Consider the following 19951-nt stretch of genomic DNA (forward strand, 5'->3'; position numbering starts at 1 on the left):
CCGGCCGTTGTGGCCATCTTGGGAGTGAACCAGCAGATGGAAGTTTTCTTTCTCTCTGCCTCTGCCTCTTTGTGACTCTGCCTTTCAAATAAATTAATAAATCTTTTTTTTTTAATAGTAGTAACTTGGGACTAAAGGAACTATTATTAAAAAAAAAAAAAAACTCCATACAGGGATGTTCATTATAGAATCCATCTTTAACAATAAATATTCTTATCACTTAGAACAAGGACCAGAATCTGCTTACGTCTATCTAAAACTCTAATATTAGGGTAACTGTTAAACAAATGATGGGACATACATACATACACACATACGAAATGTTAAATAGCCACTAAAGATAATATAGATCTCTAAGTAACAATGTAGAAGGATCTTCAAGATCTACTGTTAAGGAAAAAGAATTAACTTGAAATAACAATATGATTTAGGCTTTGTTTAACCCAAGTACTCCACAAAAATAAAACTGTATCCCCTACACACTTTGTTTTATAGGCATTATCTACCATTCCTCAGCTCCAAGCCATTATCTTTTGGGGTGGCAGAAGTGGTCTCAGAATCAAAGAAATGCAGTAAACTTGTGCTTAAAAGGATATGAGACTACACCAAGGTATTAACACTGGTTATCTCTGCAGACTACAATTGGCAAAGTGATGAGGTTGTTAAACTTTGTATACTCCAAGCAAAAAAAAAGAAAAAACTGTGTTACCTCAAAATTAAAAACAAAGCAGTAAAAAACAACCCTATCCCAGATGTAAAATACACCCCACTACACCTCTGAAAACCACGTGTACGTTCAGGACAGTCTCCATCACATAGGAATGTATCTTTTTTTTTTTTTTTTTTTTTTTGACAGGCAGAGTGGACAGTGAGAGAGAGAGACAGAGAGAAAGGTCTTCCTTTTGCTGTTGGTTCACCCTCCAATGGCTGCCATGGCTGGCACGCTGCGGCCGGCACACCGCGCTGATCTGAAGGTAGGAGCCAGGTGCTTCTCCTGGTCTGCCTTGGGGTGCAGGGCCCAAGGACTTGGGCCATCCTCCACTACACTTCCGGGCCACAGCAGAGAGCTGGCCTGGAAGAGGGGCAACTGGGACAGAATCCAGCGCCCCGACCAGGACTAGAACCCGGTGTGCCGGCGCCGCTAGGTGGAGGATTAGCCTATTGAGCCACAGCGCCAGCCAGGAATGTATATTAAACAAGGCTGAGTATCCCTTTGCCAAAATTCCTGGGATGAGAAGTGTTTCAAAAATTGGATTTTGAAACATCTGCATATACATAATGAATTATAGGGGGAATGGGACCCATATACACCTTATACACATGGCTTGAATGTAATTTTATGTTATATTTTTAAAAAATGTTGTGCATAAAACAAAGTTTTATGGTGTGTAACTTTCCACTTGTGGTATTATGTCAATGTTCACAAAGTTTCAGATTTTGGAGCCTTTCAGATTAAGGATGTTCAACCCATATCAACAGTCTCAGTGCTCACTTCTAGGAAGAAATACTCTTATTTAATATTTAAGTCCGGGGCTAGCGCCGTGGCATAGCAGATAAAGCCGCCACTTGCAGTGCTGGCATCCCAAAAGGGCGCCGGTTTGAGTCCCAGATGCTCCACTTCGGATCCAGCTCTCTGCTATGGCCTGGCAAAATGGCGAAGGAAGACCCAAATCTTTGGGCCCCTGTACCCACGTGGGAAACCCAGAAGCAGCTCCTGGCTTCAGATTGGCTCAGCTTTAGCTGCTGCGGTCATTTGGGGAGTGAACCACCAGATGGTAAACCTCTCTCTCTCTCCCCCTCTCTCTTTCTCTGCCTCTGTAACTCTGCCTTTCAAATTAATATATAAATCTTAAATTAAAAATTATAAAATTTAAAAATACGTAATAATATTTAAGACCAAGAAGACACCAAGCAAGTCAATTTTCCTCTAGACTAAGAAAAGATGATAAAATGCAAAAGAAGAAGAGAAATAACTCCAGTCACATACATGTCCTCTGGCTGTGGTAGGATGCAAAGAGCAGAAAGCAGCTTAGCTGCATCAATCATCATGTTGGGAACAGCAGGGTCCATGGCTCTGACCAGCAGTAGGATTCCTTCTTCTGTCTCTAACATAGTTTTGATTCCAAACTGTTATGATAAAAACAGAAATGGGACATTTAAAGACAACAGCATCTAACCATGAAAAAGTTCAGGGTTTGAACGGTTTCCTCCCTAGACTCATGCTGAAGTCTTAACCACCAGTGCTGCAGAATGTGAACTTATTTCAAAACAGTGATGGGGTCAGTGCTATGACACATCAGGTCAAAGTCCAGGCCTGCAGTGCCAGCATCCCGTATGGGTGCTGGTTCGAGTCCTAGGTGTTCCTCTTCCAATCCAGCTCTATGCAATGGCCTGGGAAAGCAGCAGAAGATGGCCCAAGTCCTTGGGCCCCTGCACCCATGTAGGAGACCCAGAAGAAGCGCCTGGCTTTGGATCCACTCAGCTCCAGCCGTCATGGCCATTTGTGGAGCAAACCAATGGATGGAAGACCTATCTCTACCTCTCTCTAACTCTGTAACTCTCTTTTAAAATAATAATAATAATAATAATAATAATAATCGGGGGCCAGGACTGTGGTGTAGATTAAGTCACCACCTGCAGTACCAGCATCCCATATAGGTGCCAATTCATGGCTCAGCTTCTTCACTTCTGATCCAGTTCCCGGCCAATGGCCTGGGAAAACAGTGGAAGATGGCCCAAGTGCTTGCACTCTTAAACCCATGTAGCAGACCTGAATGAAACTCCTGGCTTTGGCCTGGCTCAGTCCTGGTCCTTTTGGCCATCTGGGGGGTGAACCAGCAGATGGAAGTGCATGTACACACACGCCCTCTCTGTCTCTGTTTCTCCCTCTAACTCTGACTTTCCTAAAAAAAAAAAATCTTTATAAAAAAAAAAAAAAACAGTTCATGAAAAATAGAATTCAATAAGCTTATTTTGGTATGAAAATTTTTGAAATACGTTCATAATGTTTTCATGATATGCATTTTCCACAAACTTTTTCAAGACCAGAACATATGTGGCAATGGAAAATAGTTAAGATTTTCAAAGGGAAGGCTAGAAGTCTTAAATCTCATGACTCTAGTTCTCTTTTTGTACCTGCCAAGATGAGACAAAGAATGGGGTTCCAGGGAAGCTGGAATGAGAATGGAAAAAAAAATCTTACCTTGTTGTTCATAAAAGCTTTCAAGCAGCGAATGATCTCATGCTTGTTCCGGCTATCACATGGAGAAGACACAATTAGTAAGGTTCCTTTATCCCATATTTCCCATTTGAATTTTCAATCTTATAAACAGAATCTTAGGAACACCCCTAAACTAGTTTAACTAGTAAGTGTTATTAGCACACAAACATTAACAAAAGTAGCTAAAGAAGGATTCCTACCATCAAAAACCTTCTGGCTAATCCTCTTATAATCCAAGAATTTTGTATGCATTAAAACCTTTCCTTTAGGGGGCTGGCATTGGGGCACAGCACAGAAAGCTACGGTAGCCTGTGATGCTGGCACCCCATGGGTGCCTGTTCACGTTCTGGCTGCTCCATTGCCAATCTAGCTTCCTGCTAATGGCCTAGGAGAAGCAGTGGAAAGTGGCCCAAGTGCTTGGACCCCTGACACCTAGGTGTGAGACCCAGAAAGCACTATGCCTTTCAGCTGGCCCAATCCTGGCCACTATATCCATTTAGGGAGTGAATCAGTGAATGGAAGGTCTCTGTGTCTCTCCCTCTCTCTTTGTAACTCTTTCAAATAAATAAATCTTAAAAAAAAAAAAAAAAAAAAGGCCGGCGCCGAGGCTCACTAGGCTAATCCTCCGCCTAGCGGCGCCGGCACACCGGGTTCTAGTCCCGTTTGGGGCGCCGGATTCTGTCCCGGTAGCCCCTCTTCCAGGCCAGCTCTCTGCTGTGGCCAGGGAGTGCAGTGGAGGATGGCCCAGGTGCTTGGGCTCTACACCCCATGGGAGACCAGGAAAAGCACCTGGCTCCTGGCTCCTGCCATCGGATCAGCGCGGTGCGCCGGCCGCAGCGCGCCGGCCGCGGCGGCCATTGGAGGGTGAACCAACGGCAAAGGAAGACCTTTCTCTCTGTCTCTCTCTCTCACTGTCCACTCTGCCTGTAAAAAATTAAAAAAAAAAAAAAAAAAAAAAAAAAAGACGAAGAAGAAGAAAAAGAAATCCTCCCTCTAACTCCTCCTAGGCTTCTAAGTGCTAAATTCTATCAGGATAACATTCTATTTGCAAAGGTACTTCAAAACGTTCATGGAAAATGAGAGCTGAAACACAGGTTTATTTTGGTGCAAAAAAATAAAATAAAAATCTATGCCTAGCTTTTTCATGACAGGAATTTTCATAAGCTTTTTTTTTTTTTTTTTTTTTTTTTTTTACAGGCAGAGTGGACAGTGAGAGAGAGAGACAGAGAGAAAGGTCTTCCTTTGCTGTTGGTTCACCCTCCAGTGGCCGCCGCGGCAGGCACGCTGCAGCCAGCGCACCACGCTGATCCGATGGCAGGAGCCAGGTGCTTCTCCTGGTCTCCCATGGGGTGCAGGGCCCAAGGACTTGGGCCATCCTCCACTACACTCCCTGGCCACAGCAGAGAGCTGGCCTGGAAGAGGGGCTACCGGGACAGAATCCGGTGCCCCAATCGGGACTAGAACCCGGTGTGCCGGCGCCGCAAGGCAGAGGATTAGCCTAGCGAGCCGCGGCACCGGTGACCATAAGCTTTCTTTAAAAAGTTTATTTAAAAGGCAGAAATGGGGGGGCAGAGCGTGGTACAGCAAGTTAAAGCCCCAGCCTGCAGCACCGGCATCCCATATGGGCTCCGGTTTGAGTCCCGGCTGCTCCATTTGCAACCCAGCTCCCTGCTAATGCGCCTGGGAAAGCAGCAGAGGGTGGACCAAGTCCTTGGGCTCCAGCATCCATATGGGAGATGCTAATGAAGCTCCTGGCTCTGGCTCTGGTCTGGCTCAGTCGTGGCTGTTGTGGCCATTTGGAGAGTGAACCAGCAGAAAGAAAATGTCTGTCTCTCCCTAAGTCTGCCTTTCAAATGAATAAAATAAAGACATCTTAGAAAAATAAAAAAGGCAGAGAGAAGGGCAGAAATACTCTGCACATACCTACAACAGCCAGAGCTGTGTCAGGCCAAAACCAAGGGCTAGAAATTCAATCTGCATCTCCTACGAGTGGCAGGGACCTAACTATTTTGAAGCAGGGTCTGCCTCCCAGGGTCTGCACCAGCAGAAAACTGGAATTAGGAATGGAGCTGGCCGGCGCCGTGGCTCAATAGGCTAATCCTCCGCCTTGTGGCGCCGGCACACCAGGTTCTAGTCCCGGTTGGGGCACCGGATTCTGTCCCGGTTGCCCCTCTTCCAGGCCAGCTCTCTGCTGTGGCCCGGGAGTGCAGTGGAGGATGGCCCAAGTCCTTGGGCCCTGCACCCCATGGGAGACCAGGAGAAGCACCTGGCTCCTGCCTTCGGAGCAGCGCAGTGCGCCAGCCACAGTGCGCCAGCCGCGGCGGCCATTGGAGGGTGAACCAACGGCAAAAGGAAGACCATTCTCTCTGTCTCTCTCACTGTCCACTCTGCCTGTCAAAAAAAAAAAAAAAAAAGGAATGGAGCTGGGACATGAACCCAGGAACTCATATGTTATGCCAGCATTCAAAGTGGCGGCTTAACTGCTGTGCCAAATACTCATTCCTCTATGAAATTTTTAATTAAAAAGTTATCAATGGATTTCAAAGATTTTATACCAAAATAAACTGATCTTTTAATTTCATTTTTCCACAACTTTTTAAATTACCCTTCTATCACTGTTTGCCTCACTACTTCAAAGATTTCCAGTCTGACAAGATACATGCAGAATATCCAGGCCCTGTACATTTTTGTTTCAGAAAGATCCCAGGAGGTGAAGGAGTCATTTTAATTCAGGCTGCCTTCAGGGTAACCTAAGACAGTCCAAGGTATCTCTCCAGAATGATTTCAACCCTGGAGTCTGCTTTAAGCCTAGGCACAAACTGATGAAGTATATTCTAAGACTTACAAATGGGTTATGATCCAAACTAGATTGTTGGGAGACTCAGGAATAAATCAGATCTTATTTCCAGACTGAAGATCAACTGGGAGACTAATAATCTTATGTGATACATATCCTGTTTTATTCTTGATGAAATTTAAATTTCTGCTTCCTTTCATCATTCATCCTCCAGTCACCTCTATGATAAACTCATTCTCGGATAACAGCATATTCCTTTACATTTAGCTGCTATTTTCTCCTTCGAAGCAGTGGCCAAGTCATCTATGACCCTCTTCTGGGAAGATGCAAAGACTTGGGAAGTCCTTACCCAGCAGTCTCATCCTCCTCATCATGAAGTCGTTTAAGGATGTCCAATAAGGAGGCCAGACCCTCAGCACCAAATGTTTGAACCCAACTGTAAGGAAGAAGCAGACAACACAAAATCAAATCAAACTGATAAACACTTATTTGCAAAACAAAGTTTATCCTGGTAACTCTTTACTCTCAATCTAGACCATTCTCATCCTTCTCTGACTCCTCTGATCTTTGGTTGCCATCAGTGAACTTAAATATTAGACTCCTACTCCTGTTACACCTTAGAATCCTCACCTGACAGGGTTGTTGTTGAGAGAGACACGAAGGGATTCCAGACAGCTGAGCAGATGCATATCCCGCAAGCCTGACCTCAGCTCCTGAATGTACATCATGGCAGACCTAGAGCTTTCCTTCTGGCTCATGCCCTGGACAGCAGGAATATGGGAAGATTAGTAAACAATGGTCCCAGTCACAAACTGGGGACTAAAACATTAGTCACTATGGTATCGGGACAGAAACCCATCACCCATACGTAACACTAATTTAGGAGCGACTCAGATTTCCTATCCCATTTCCCATACATATTTCATGAAGATTTAATCAGGAAAAAAGTATGTAAGGATGAATAAGTCAAATAAAAGACTGAAAATGAGTAGGCTTATTATATAATGGAATGAGGTATACTAAGGAAGACATAAAATAAATAGCATTTGCAAAATAAAACAGGTCCAAGAGAAGGGCACGGTCCTTATACCCATGACTTACAGCCTGTGAGGTGTGGAAGTACTGAGACAACATTTCTCTCTTGATGATAATGTCTTTCTCCCTCAAAGGTTGCTGTTTCTCCTCATTTAGGTTCATATCCAGCTGGTAAATGAAGACAAAAAGAAAACATACTTGAACTCTTTACAAGTTTTTACTGTTCAGTAGTTTACTTAGTGTAGAACTGAGCATGTTAAATGATTATTGAATAAATTTTTTTGATCATAGTTTATGAAAACCCTTTAGGGATAAACGTAGTTAAAATTTTAGTTTAGGGTTAGCAGGTTAAAGACACAGCCTGGCATCCCATATGGGCACCAGTTAGAATCCTGGCTGCTCCACTTATGATCCAATTCCCCGCTAATGTACCTGGGAAAGCAGCAGAGTATGGCCCAAGTCCTTGGGCCCCTGCACCCATGTAGGAGACTAGGAGGAGGCTCCTGGCTTCTGGCTTTGGATCGGCTCCATTCCGGCTGTTGAGGCCAACTGGGGAGTAAACTAGCATATGGAAGACCTCTCTCTCTGTTTCTACTTCTCTCTGTAGCTCTTTCAAATAAATAAAATAAATCTTTAATAAAAAATTTAGTTTAAACTTAATTATTTGAAAAGCAGAAAGACAGAGAAACGGAGAAATGGTACACAGATAGAGATCTCCCAACCACTTGTTCACTCCCCGAATGTCTACAATAGCTAGGGTTGTAACAAGCCAATACCAGGTGTTAGGAACTCAAGCCAGGTCTCCCAGTCGGGTGGCCAGGACCCAACCACTTGAGCCATCATCTGCAGTATCTCAGGGAGTGCACTAGCAGGGAGCCAGAATCAGGAATAGAGCCAAGAGTCAAATTTCAGGTACTCTGATACGAAATGTGGGCATTTCCAGCACTCCCCCCCCACCCGCTAAGATTTTTTTTTTTTTTTTTTTGACAGGCAGAGTGGACAGTGAGAGAGACAGAGAGAAAGGTCTTCCTTTGCCATTGGTTCACTCTCCAATGGCCGCCGCGGCCGGCGCGCTGCGGCCGGCGCACCGCGCTGATCAGATGGCAGGATCCAGGAGCCAGGTGCTTTTCCTGGTCTCCCATGGGGTGCAGGGCCCAAGCACCTGGGCCATCCTCCACTGCACTCCCGGGCCACAGCAGAGAGCTGGCCTGGAAGAGGGGCAACCGGGATAGAATCCGGCGCCCTGACCGGGACTAGAACCCGGTGTGCCGGCGCCGCTAGGCGGAGGATTAGCCTAGTGAGCCGCGGCGCCGGCCTGCCCCCTAAGATTTATGTTTGCAGCCGGCGCCGCGGCTCACTAGGCTAATCCTCCGCCTGCGGCACCAGCACACGGGGCTCTAGTCCCGGCTGGGGTGCCAGATTCTGTCCCGGTTGCCCCTCTTCCAGGCCAGCTCTCTGCTGTGACCCAGGAGTGCAGTGGAGGATGGCCCAAGTCCTTGGGCCCTGCACCCGCATGGGAGACCAGGAGAAGCACCTGGCTCCTGCCATCGGATCAGCGCGGTGTGCTGGCCGCAGCGCACCAGCTGCAGCGGCCATTGGAGGGTGAACCAACGGTAAAGGAAGACCTTTCTGTCTCTCTCTCTCACTGTCCACTCTGCCTGTCCAAAAAAAAAAAAAAAATTATGTTTGTTTATTTGAAAGGTAGAGTGACAGAGAAGCAGAGATTTCCCATCTGCTGGTTCTCTTTCCACATGGCTGCCGAAAGCCAAGGCTGGGCTAGGCCAAAGTCAGGAGCCAGGAAATTCACCTAAGTCTCTCAAAAGGGTGAAAGCGACCTACCAGAGCCATTCTCTGCGGCAGCATTAGTAGGGAGCTGAATTGGAAGCCAAGTGGCTAGGACTCAAACCAGCATTCTGATACAGGATGCCAGCATCATAATTTTAATGCCTACCTTTCTCCAGAAATTTTAATGCATATACATTAACTTCTTTTAATTTTTATTTATTTATTTAATTTTTTTTGACATGCAGAGTGGACAGTGAGAGAGAGAGACAGAGAGAAAGGTCTTCCTTTGTCATTGGTTCACCCTCTAATGGCCGCCGCGGCCGGCGTGCTGCAGCCGGCGCACCGCGCTGATCCGATGGCAGGAGCCAGGTGCTTCTCCTGGTCTCCCATGGGGTACAGGGCCCAAGGACTTGGGCCATCCTCCACTGCACTCCCTGGCCACAGCAGAGAGCTGGACTGGAAGATGGGCAACCGGGACAGAATCCAGCACCCCGACCGGGACTAGAACCCAGTGTGCTGGCGCCGCAAGGCGGATGATTAGCCTAGTGAGCCGCGGCGCCGGCCACATTAACTTTTTTTTAAGCTTTTTATTTATTTATTCGACAGGTGGAGTTACAGTGAGGGAGACAGAAAGGTCTTCCTTCCATTGGTTCACTCCCCAAATGGCCACAACGACTGGAGCTATGCCAATCCAAAGCCAGGAGCCAGGTGCCTCTTTCTGGTCTTCCATGTGGGTGTAGGGCCCAAGGACCTGGGCCATCCTCCACTGCCCTCCCGGGCCACAGAAGAGGGCTGGACTGGAAGAGGAGCAACCGGGACTAAAACCAGCATCGCAGGCGGAGGATTACCCTAGTGCGCCATGGCACCGGCCTCTAACTTTTTTCATGAGAAAAATGGACTCAGTACAGATGAAAATTTTATTTTGTATTATTGACATAAAAGCATACATAATTTTTTTTTGCATTCAAGATGGACTTCAGATTGAAATACTGGACAACTGGTATCCTCCAAACACCAGCAAAATTTGCACCAACTTTGTGGCCTAAATACTCATTAGAAAGTGGTTAACTCAGTTTCTTTTAAAAACTCCTTTCCCATAAAGAAAGAACTGGAAACTCTGATAAAGCACAGCCTCATGCAAAGATACAAATTGGATTAAGTTCAGCATACTTCTTAGGAAACTGCTCTACTTGAGGCTATCACATGTACAGTCTTATGTCTCAGCCCAGTAACTTAGCATAAATTTAACAAGTTAAAAATGTTGTTTGAAATGGGGAAAGTGTGCAAGGGCAAAAAAAAATGAATTCCTTCTGCAAGTAGCAAGTAGCAATATTAATTTGAAGTTTCTCTGACTTAATTCCTGTGTGTTTTTTTTTTTTCTTTTTTCAAAAAAATGAGACATAGAAGTTGCAAAGTAGTGGCCATCAGGTTGAATCAGGCCCAAAGAAAAATACATTTTACAGGGCCAGAATTGTGGCGTAGTGGATAAAGCTGCCACCTACAACGCCAGCATCCCACATGGGCAGCAGTTTGAGTCCAGGCCACACCACTTCCAATCCAGTTCTCTGCTAATGTGCCTCAGAAAGCAGAAGATGGTCCAAGTGCTTGGACCCCTGCACTCAGAGGAAGCTCCTGGCTTCAGCTGTCCCAGCCCTGGTCATCACAGCCATTTAGGAGGTAAACCAGATCTGTCTTTCCCTCTCTCCCTCTAACTCTGCCTTTCAAATAAATAAATTTCCCTGGTTTCAGCGTGGTTTATGAGGTTATATGAGGAGTGAACCAGCAGATGGAAGATCTTTCTCTCAACCTTCTCCCGCCACCCTATAACTCTGCCTTTCAAACAAATAAATAAATGATCTTTCATAAAAAAAAAAAAATACAGATCTCTGGTAAAACAGCACCAAAGGATAAAAGTATCAAATTTCAGATTGTGGGAAATCCAATGGGTCAAATTTTCTACATCAATAGTGAGAATTAAAAAAGAGAAAAGGAAATCTATGGACTTAATGAAAATGAGTAACAGCTAGCATTGTGGCACAGCAGGTTAAATGCCAATTCAAACTCCAGAGGTTTAATTTCTGATGCAGCTCCCTGCCAAGATACCCGAGAAAGCAGTAGATAATGGTCAAGTTCTTGGTCTCCTGCCACCCACATGGGAGACCAGGATAGAATTTCAGGCTCCTAGGTTTGGCCTGGCCCAGCCCTGGCCTTGGCAGCCAGTTGAGGAGGTCAGGGCTGGGCCAGTGGATGGAGGATCTCCTGTTCTCTGTAACTCTGCCTTTCAAATAATCTTTTTTTTTAAAAAAATGAAACTGAGGATATCAGTATAATGGACCTAACTTGGAATTTTGATTTGAACAATTTTTTTTTAAAAATGACCTATCTTGGGAAATACAAATCCTACAATATGTGATATTACTCAAGAATTATTTTCAAAAATTAAATTATAGATTTCTGGCTGCTTTTGAAAAACAGAAAAATCTGTGGCTCTATATCACTTTGGAATGGGCTAACATTCCCAGTAGAATACTATCACCTTCCAGAACTGAGCTGTGACCTATCTTATTAACAAAAATGTCAGAAGTCCCTTTTTCATTTACCACTTTCTCTTTTCCTTTGTAGCATAGTCTGTCCACCCTGTTTAATTTATGTATGTGACTTGTATGGCCCAAAAGCCATCTAAATTTGCAATCCAGTGCTAAGAGATTGTCTTGATAAACTATACCCTTAACACTCTTTGAATATTAAGAGACAGATCGAGGGCTAAGTGTTTGGCATAGCAGTTAAGTCGCAGTTTGGACACCCACTTCCCATATAGATGGGCATGATTCGAGTCCCAGTTCCTTCACTTCGGACCCAGCTTCCTGCTAATGCCTAGGAGGCCAATGATGGCTCAAGTAGTTGGATCCCCGCCACTGAAGTGAGTTCCAGGCTCTTGGTTTCAGTATGCCCAGCTCTGGCTATTGTGGCCATTTGGGGAGTAAACCAGCAGATGGAAGGTCTTTCAGCCTTTCGAACAAAATGAAAATAAATAAATGTAAACAAATACACAGACTGAAAGAGTCAGTGAAAAATAATAGCAGTAGCATAGTTGGGTGATTACTATGTAACAGGCCCTGAGTTAAGGATTTTAAGCCTTTTAATTAAGTCAGGCCTGCTACCAGTCTCTATTTGAGTCTGAGTCCCTGCAACACAAAGGTTTTATGAAACCTTATAAAGCAGATACTCAACTTTCTAAGACTTTCAACTAGTGGACACTGAGTGTGCCTCACAGAAGATAGTAACATTCACCCATACTTCAAACTCCACTTCAAAGGTCTTCTAGTGATTATAGTAGCATCAGCACTCTCTTTCCAGACTCACCACTAATTGGGTACTGTGGGCAAACAATGCCTTACCATCTCTAGTTTCTTCTTCGTGTGGAGTTCATTGTGAATGCTACAATACTTCATCTACTCTGGCTTAACCAAAAGGTGGGGTCTATAGTACCACAGGTGGAATCACCTATGTCTTTGAGGCTAAGACATCGCTGAGCAGAAGGACAATTAAAAGATGGTAAGTGATCTGATATTTCCAAGTCTACTCACAGATTCTAACCTTACAAACTGGTTCTTGTACATTTAGTCCCTTGGGTAACAGGATTAATATTAAAAAGTTCTATATTAAGCTTGGAATTCTTTATAATAAAGGGCTACTGAAGAGGAAATGTGTATTAAAAAAGAGCCCACCATGCTCATAAATGCATTTTTAAGAACAAACAAAATTTGGAAGTGGGAAACTTACCAACATCTGTTCAAAGAGAACTAAAATTTGCTCATCTGAATAATCGGGTAAGGGCTGTGCTGTGGGATCATCTCCATATGATGCAGAAGAATTTCTATGAGCAGAATTGGGCTTTTCCTTTTCTTTCTTTATTCTCATGCTAGTAAATCTCTCCAGCTGAGGAAAAAAAAAAATATTAGAGATCCATTTTCATTTACACAACAAACTACCCTTTAACTTCATACATATGCATGGTTCCTCCGGTTTATGAGCTCAGGACTTTCCTGCCATGAAAAGAACAAATCAGCCTTCCTCATATCTAATGTACTATACCAAGTCTGTGTTCTAATCCACATTCAATGATAAATGGACTGAAGCGCAAAGATTCCAAATCTCCCTAAAAGGAAAGAACTAGGTTTCTGATCTCCCCTGTCATTCCTTACCCTTCTAGTAGCACAGAACTAAAATCGTGTCCCGTTCAGAGCTATCAATAAAATGCCCTTTGTTTCCTCCATGCTATCCAAAAATAAATGTGCCCTGGCGCCCAGAGGATCCCTCTCTTCAAGAGGTAACTATGAGCACAGATTTTAATAGTTATAAGTCAAACAGGATAAACAACTACATACCTCAAAACCAGGAACCATTCTCTTCCGTTCACTTCACAGCACTTGTGTTATGCTCTTTGCATGACATCTAGTCAGCAAAGAATATCAGGTACCTCAGAGATACACATGCCATCCCTCCACCAATGAACCACTGCCTCAGGTACAGATGCTCCCGCTTACTGGCTCAATCCATTTGAAAATAAGAGTAATACCTGCAAGCACTGTGAGCTTCCAGTGTCACAAGTGGCTTCCAAACTGTGAGTCTGCTTAGAGTTTAAAGAGCGTGCCTAACTTTGGAAGCTAATGAACATGCCAAGGAAATGCATGCAGTCAGCCAAATGCAGAGCCAAGAGTTAGGAAAAACTTCGTATTCTTAGACCCCATTAACCATTATAATCACAGAACGTCCAAGTTAGGAAATGAGACAGAACATGCACATGCCAAACAAAATTTCCTTACCTCATCTGCCATGAGCCGCTTCAGAGTCTAGGAAATAGAAAAAAGGAATAAGAAAGAGAAGATAGATCAGTGAAATGCCAAGAAACCTTCCAAACACCAGATGGGTTGGTGAAAAAGGCAGAGAAAACAAACTGAAAGGATCTTTCCAACTTTTTGCACGCTGAATTTCTACCAAAGTATTCTTAGCACACTCTCTCAGGTAAGGGGCTGGAAGAGTCTTACGGACATTACCATGACTCTTCAAAGATTGAGAACTGAACTGACTATATAACTGATGACTGACAAACTCATGAATGTGAACTCCATAGTAAACAAACAAGGAGATGTAAATGCAATCCACGATGAGATACCACTTCACACCTCAAATGGGCAAGAATCTGCAGGTCTGTCTACTTGTAAGGCAGCAGGCACTCTCACCACAGCTGGTGGTGGTATAAACACAGCCACAGGCTCTCTGGAAACCAGGAAGGCACTATCTAGTATGCACACACATTGCAAGTCAACAAACCTACTGCTATGTTTCTATCCTGCTGATATTTGCACATATGTGGCAGCACCCATGTAACAAGAGTGTGCAGAGTAACACTAGAACACCTAAACACAACAATCTGGACAACTATCAAGAGTAGAAGGTGGGGGCCTGCATTGTGGCACAGCAGTCGAAGCTGCCACCACCTGAGTCACTGGCATCCCATATGGGTGCTGGTTCGAGGCCCAACTGCTCTACTTCTGATTCAGCTCCCACAATGTACTTGGGAAATCAGTAGAGGGTGGCACAAGTACTTGAGCCCCTGCCATCCACATGGGAGACCCAGACGGAGTTCCTGGCTGCTGGCTTTGGCCATACCCAGTCCAAAAATAGCCCTTGCTCTTGGGCCATCTGGGGAGTGAACCAGTAGATAGAAGATCTTCTTCTCTTTCTCTCCCTCTAACACTGCCTTTCAAATAAGAATGAATAAAATTTTTAAAAAGATTTATTTATTTATCTGAAACGTAGAGTTAGAGACAGAGGGAGAGACAGAAAGGTCTTTCATTCCCTGGTTCACTCCCCAGATGGCCATTAATGGCCAGAGATGAGCTGATCCGAAGCCAGGAGCTTCTTCTGGATCTCCCACGTAGGTGCAGGGCTCCATGCACTTGGGACATCTTCCATTGCTTTCCCAGGCCATTAGCAGAGAACTGGATGGGAAGAGGAGCAGCTGGGACATGAACCCGAACCCATATGGGATGTCAGCACCACAGGTGGAGGTTTTTAGCCCACTACGCCATGGCGTCGGTCCCAAAATAAAACTTTAAAAAAATTGACATCACTAACAATGGGACAAACTGGCATTACCTTAAAAAAAAGAATTCTGACGGGGAAAGAGACAAAGTGATTTGCGGGATACATTAATTAATGGATTTTGACTACATGAAGTTTATAATCATTCTGTATGTTTCCTGTTCTCTTCTGTGTACATGTTCTATTTTAGGGTAAAAATATCCGCAGATTTAAGAAAGCAGCAATCTTTCTTTGACCTAATTGTAAACCATATTTCTTTCATGTTAATGTTCTGGAAGAGTTCAATAAATGTCCCTTGGTGAATCTTCCTCAACTAATTAAAAACTACTTCTGGCCCTGCCACAAAATTATTATTCTAATCTTTTTATGGATAGGAAAAATCCGTATCATGACACCCATGTTCCCCACATCACAATACAGTTAAATTCAATGCACAGTGGGAATTAATATCACCCTCTATGGTCCAGAGGAGGTCAAGCTTCCACCAGCTGAGTGCTAATCACTCACCTGACACCCTAAGGACCCTGCCAGGCATCCATGAATTTATGGTTATCTGCATGTGCTGCTTACAGGGAGCAAAGGCAGAAGGATGAAGAGGCAGAGAAAGTACCACCTACGGAGACCAACAACACAGTTCCTTTTGTCACCACTCTAAGTCACTTGGAAAACAGAAGTGGAACAAACCACAAACGAAATGAGCATATACAGTTTAGGTTGCCATATCCAAGATTAAACTTACTTGCTCCTAGAGAATTGCTTCCAAAACCTGTTCCCTAAGCTCAAAATGTTCACAAAGAACCAAACCAATGTTTGCAAACAACTCTGGTAATAATATGAAGTAATACATACACACACATACACACACACACACATTCACAGCTGCAGCTTAAGTTAAAGCAAACCGGCAACTCTTTCTTTCTGCTTATACACCTCTCCCCCATCCATTTCCAGTATCACTGCTCAGATTCATGCCATCACCGTCTCCAGCTAGATTTTCTACAACAGACTCTGAACTGATTTCCCTGCCTTCAGTTCTGTCTGCCCCAAATCACATCCATTTTCCATGCTACATCCAAGAGTAATCTCTAAAAAGCCAAGCAGTCCATGCTATTTCTCCATTAAAACTCTTCAATAGCTCCCCACTGCCCTTAGGTTAGATCCAAATCTCCTAGCATATATGACCCCTCTGGGCTTTATTCCCTAGTCTCATGCATCACTCCACCTCAAACACTATCTTTTGATCATACTGAACCAGCTGCATACCCACAACCTAATGCCCTCACCACCCCACACCTCCCCAGGCTGCTGCCTCCTCAGTCTAGACGGTGCCTTCAAGGCTAACTCCAACAGGCCAAACAGCACCATGTCTCCTCTAATTGCATGGGTACCTCTCTCAGTGTTTCCACAGTAACAAGCACTTGGCTGTCTCCCAGCACTAATAGTGGATTATTATTGTCTTTTGATTGTCTGACTCCTCTACCCTTTCCAGACTAAGTTCCTTGAGAGCAGAGCCTGGAATTTAGTCATTATATCTTCTATAAACAAATATGATAACCTGGGGCTGCTTCCCCAAAACACCAATCCCTGGAGAAGCCTTGAGTCTACTCCATCTCTTCATTGTCTCAGTGAAGAAACTGAAACCCAGACAGGAACATAAACCACTGAAGTCACATGATTAGGGTCTGAGTTGGAACTGGAACTCAGGTATCCAGATTCCAAAATCCCAAAATATTTGCAAACCCCCAGTTCTCCTGCCATGTTCCTACTTAATAATGCCTACTAACTCTTGACTTTAGAAAAGCAAATGCATCTGTTCTTAAAAAGGAATATAATATTCTCTTGTGCTTTACAGAGGCATCTTTAGAGGCACCTTTGATTCTTTTTTTTTTTTTTTTTTTTTTTTGACAGGCAGAGTGGACAGTGAGAGAGAGAGACAGAGAGAAAGGTCTTCCTTTTGCCGTTGATTCACCCTCCAATGGCCGCCGCGGCCAGCACGCTGCAGCAGGCGCACCGCGCTGATTCGATGGCAGGAGCCAGGTACTCATCCTGGTCTCCCATGGGGTGCAGGGCCCAAGCACTTGGGCCATCCTCCACTGCACTCCCTGGCCACGGCAGAGAGCTGGCCTGGAAGAGGGGCAACCAGGACAGAATCCAGCGCCCCGACCAGGACTAGAACCTGGTGTGCCGGCGCTGCAAGGTGGAGGATTAGCCTAGTGAGCCGCGGCGCCGGCCACCTTTGATTCTTTAAAACACTTACAAGGGGTGGGCAGGTGCCTGCTGGTAAAATGCTAGTTAAGACGCCCATGTCTCCTCTGTTAGACCTGGCTCCATCTCTTCATTCCAGTTTGCTGCTAACACAAACTGCTGGAGGCAGCAGTGATGACTCAAATAATCAGGTTCCTGCCACCCATGTGGGAAACAGGGATTGAGTTTCCAGCTCCAGGCCTCTGACCCGGGGCCTTGAGACATTTGGGAAGTGAACCAGTGGATGGGAGATCTGTTTCTCATTCTGTTTTTCTGGCTCTCAAATAACTAAATCAATTTTCAGAACTGCCCATATTTTAGCACTCAGTTCAGTTTTATAAAGATAGTAAGAAATAGGTGCAATACAAAAGCTGCATTTCTTCAGTAGTCCAACAGAGGGCAGCAACAACCAGCAAAGTGAATTACAGTAGAGACAATTCTGTTTCAGAATCCGAGAGTATACTCAAGCTGCAAGCTTAATTATGGAAATAGAATCTATTGTTATAGTATAGTGAGGGTATATTGCTTATTGACTTAATATTATGTGAATACTTATTGTAGAGAAACAGCTTTGTTCATTTTTTTTTTTTAATTGTGGCATTTCTGGTTTCCCAGACTCTGAGAAGTTCCTAAATCGTAAGTTAAAACAAACAAACAAACAAAACAACCTAAAAATAGGAGAGTCCAAGAAGACATCTACTACAGTAGCATTTTATGCCTTATGCCTCAAACATACAAACTTTTTTTTTTTTTTTTAATTTTTGACAGGCAGAGTGGACAGTGAGATAGAGAGACAGAGAGAGAAAGGTCTTCCTTTTGCCGTTGGTTCACCCTCCAATGGCCGCCGCTGCAGCCGGCGCACCGCGCTGATCCGATGGCAGGAGCCAGGATCCAGGTGCTTTTCCTGGTCTCCCATGGGGTGCAGGGCCCAAGCACCTGGGCCATCCTCCACTGCACTCCCTGGCCATAGCAGAGAGCTGGCCTGGAAGAGGGGCAACCGGGACAGAATCCGGCGCCCTGACCGGGACTAGAACCCGGTGTGCCGGCGCCGCAAGGTGGAGGATTAGCCTATTGAGCCACGGCGCCGGCCCCATACAAACTTTTTAAAACAAAATCTCTTATCGTCCTACCTACCTCTATCTAAACGCTTCACTCCCATCATTCTCTTTGCTGTTAGTTCTTTTCTGCCTCCAAACCAAACCCTTACTGTGCTAGCTAGGCTATGGTAAATACCTCATTTCCTGTCCCTTCTACTGCATCCCCTACTAAACCCTTATAGAAACTAAAGGAAGGCCGGCGCCGAGGCTCACTAGGCTAATCCTCCACCCTGTGGCGCCGGCACACCAGGTTCTAGTCCTGGTCAGGGCGCTGGATTCTGTCCCGGTTGCCCCTCTTCCAGGCCAGCTCTCTGCCGTGGCCAGGGAGTGCAGTGGAGGATGGCCCAAGTGCTTGGGCCCTGCACCCCATGGGAGACCAGGATAAGTACCGCTCCTGCCATCGGATCAGCGCGGTGCGCCGGCCGCAGCATGCCGGCTGTGGCAGCCATTGGAGGTGAACCAACAGCAAAAGGAAGACCTTTCTCTCTGCCTCTCTCTCACTGTCCACTCTGCCTGTAAAAAATAAAAAGAAAAAAGAAAAAAAAAAACTAAAGGAAGAATAAAAAAAGAAATTTTTAAAACATCAGCATCTGGCTCACAAATAGGAACTTCCAGGCAGAAAATGGCAGACTGAACCAAAGTGGTTTATCTTCTCCCTTATTAAAACCCCAATACATTTACAGAAAAGTGATTTTTAGGAAGAAAGCAATGATGGCAGGGAAGAGTTCACAAGACTAAAGAACATGGCCCCGCTATGCCACTGAGAAACTACCCTCTCTTTCTCTACCAGAAATCTAGAAGGCTCGTCTCACAAAATGGAAGAACACAGGGTCTCTAGATTGAGGAATGCCAGGCACCACTGTGAGCAGAGATCCTACATCAAAAAACAGAGTAAGTAAACCCATGTACCCTTTATATATACTGGGACACCCAGCACTGCCCCTTTACAACCCCACCCCAGTCTCTCAAAGAGCCCCAGCAGCCTGGCCTTTTCCCTTGAGGCAGAAGGTTAGAAGAATCTTCTCTGGACAATCAAAACACTACCGGGAACTACCGACACAGTCCAAGCACATCGCCTAGAGCTCTACTGTCCCATACAATGGTCACTAGACACAGGTTAACTGCTGCGGCCTTCTAATGTAGCTCGTGTAATTTTAAATTTTACTTTTTTTTTTTTAATTTAAATTAAAAAATGGGATTTTGTCATGGTTAAACTACGCATGTTTGAACAACTGAAGTTGTATGTGAATTTACTTTTTCTTTGGTAAATTTATGGAATCTAAACAAAGATAAAGTATTCTTTGTAAAAATTTAGCATCTGACCTGGGCACAGCTTCTTCAGTTTGACCAATTACCTATCTACAGGGGTGGGTGTTACGGCACAGTAAGTTAAGCTGTCATGTGGGACACCCACATCCCACGCTGAAATGCCTGCTCTCCACTCCCACTTCTGCTTCGGATCCACCTTCCTGCTAATGTGCCTGGGGAGGCAGCAAAAGATGGCCCAAGTATCTGAGTTCCTGCCATCCCTGTAGATAGGTAATATATCTAGGCAAACTAGACAGATAGGGAAACTGAGCCCCTGGCTACCGGGCTCAGTTTCCTAGTCCAAGCTGTTCTGAGCTTTTGGGGACTGAACCAACAGATACAAGATCACTCCCTCCC

At 44.8% G+C, this 19951-nt stretch overlaps 1 protein-coding gene across 3 annotated transcripts in view; it reads right to left on the reverse strand.

Annotated features, from left to right (window-relative positions):
* The window catches only part of LOC100354169 (protein diaphanous homolog 1), a 68446-nt gene that overhangs the window by 12074 nt on the left and 36421 nt on the right, over window positions 1-19951 (reverse strand). For 2 of the 3 annotated variants that reach the window (XM_089335990.1, XM_089335991.1), the window contains exons 2-8: window positions 13664-13690; window positions 12621-12776; window positions 7119-7220; window positions 6648-6778; window positions 6367-6453; window positions 3203-3254; window positions 1988-2127 (exon numbers count right to left, since the gene is read on the reverse strand). In XM_089335990.1, the coding sequence (XP_089192116.1) occupies window positions 1988-2127; window positions 3203-3254; window positions 6367-6453; window positions 6648-6778; window positions 7119-7220; window positions 12621-12776; window positions 13664-13690 (695 nt within the window). The remainder of the gene's footprint in view (window positions 1-1987; window positions 2128-3202; window positions 3255-6366; window positions 6454-6647; window positions 6779-7118; window positions 7221-12620; window positions 12777-13663; window positions 13691-19951) is intronic. The other variant, XM_089335989.1, reaches the window with a different exon arrangement.

Source organism: Oryctolagus cuniculus, chromosome 6, assembly GCF_051225735.1.
Source record: "Oryctolagus cuniculus isolate XC-2025 breed Fujian yellow rabbit chromosome 6, ASM5122573v1, whole genome shotgun sequence".
NCBI lineage: Eukaryota > Metazoa > Chordata > Mammalia > Lagomorpha > Leporidae > Oryctolagus > Oryctolagus cuniculus.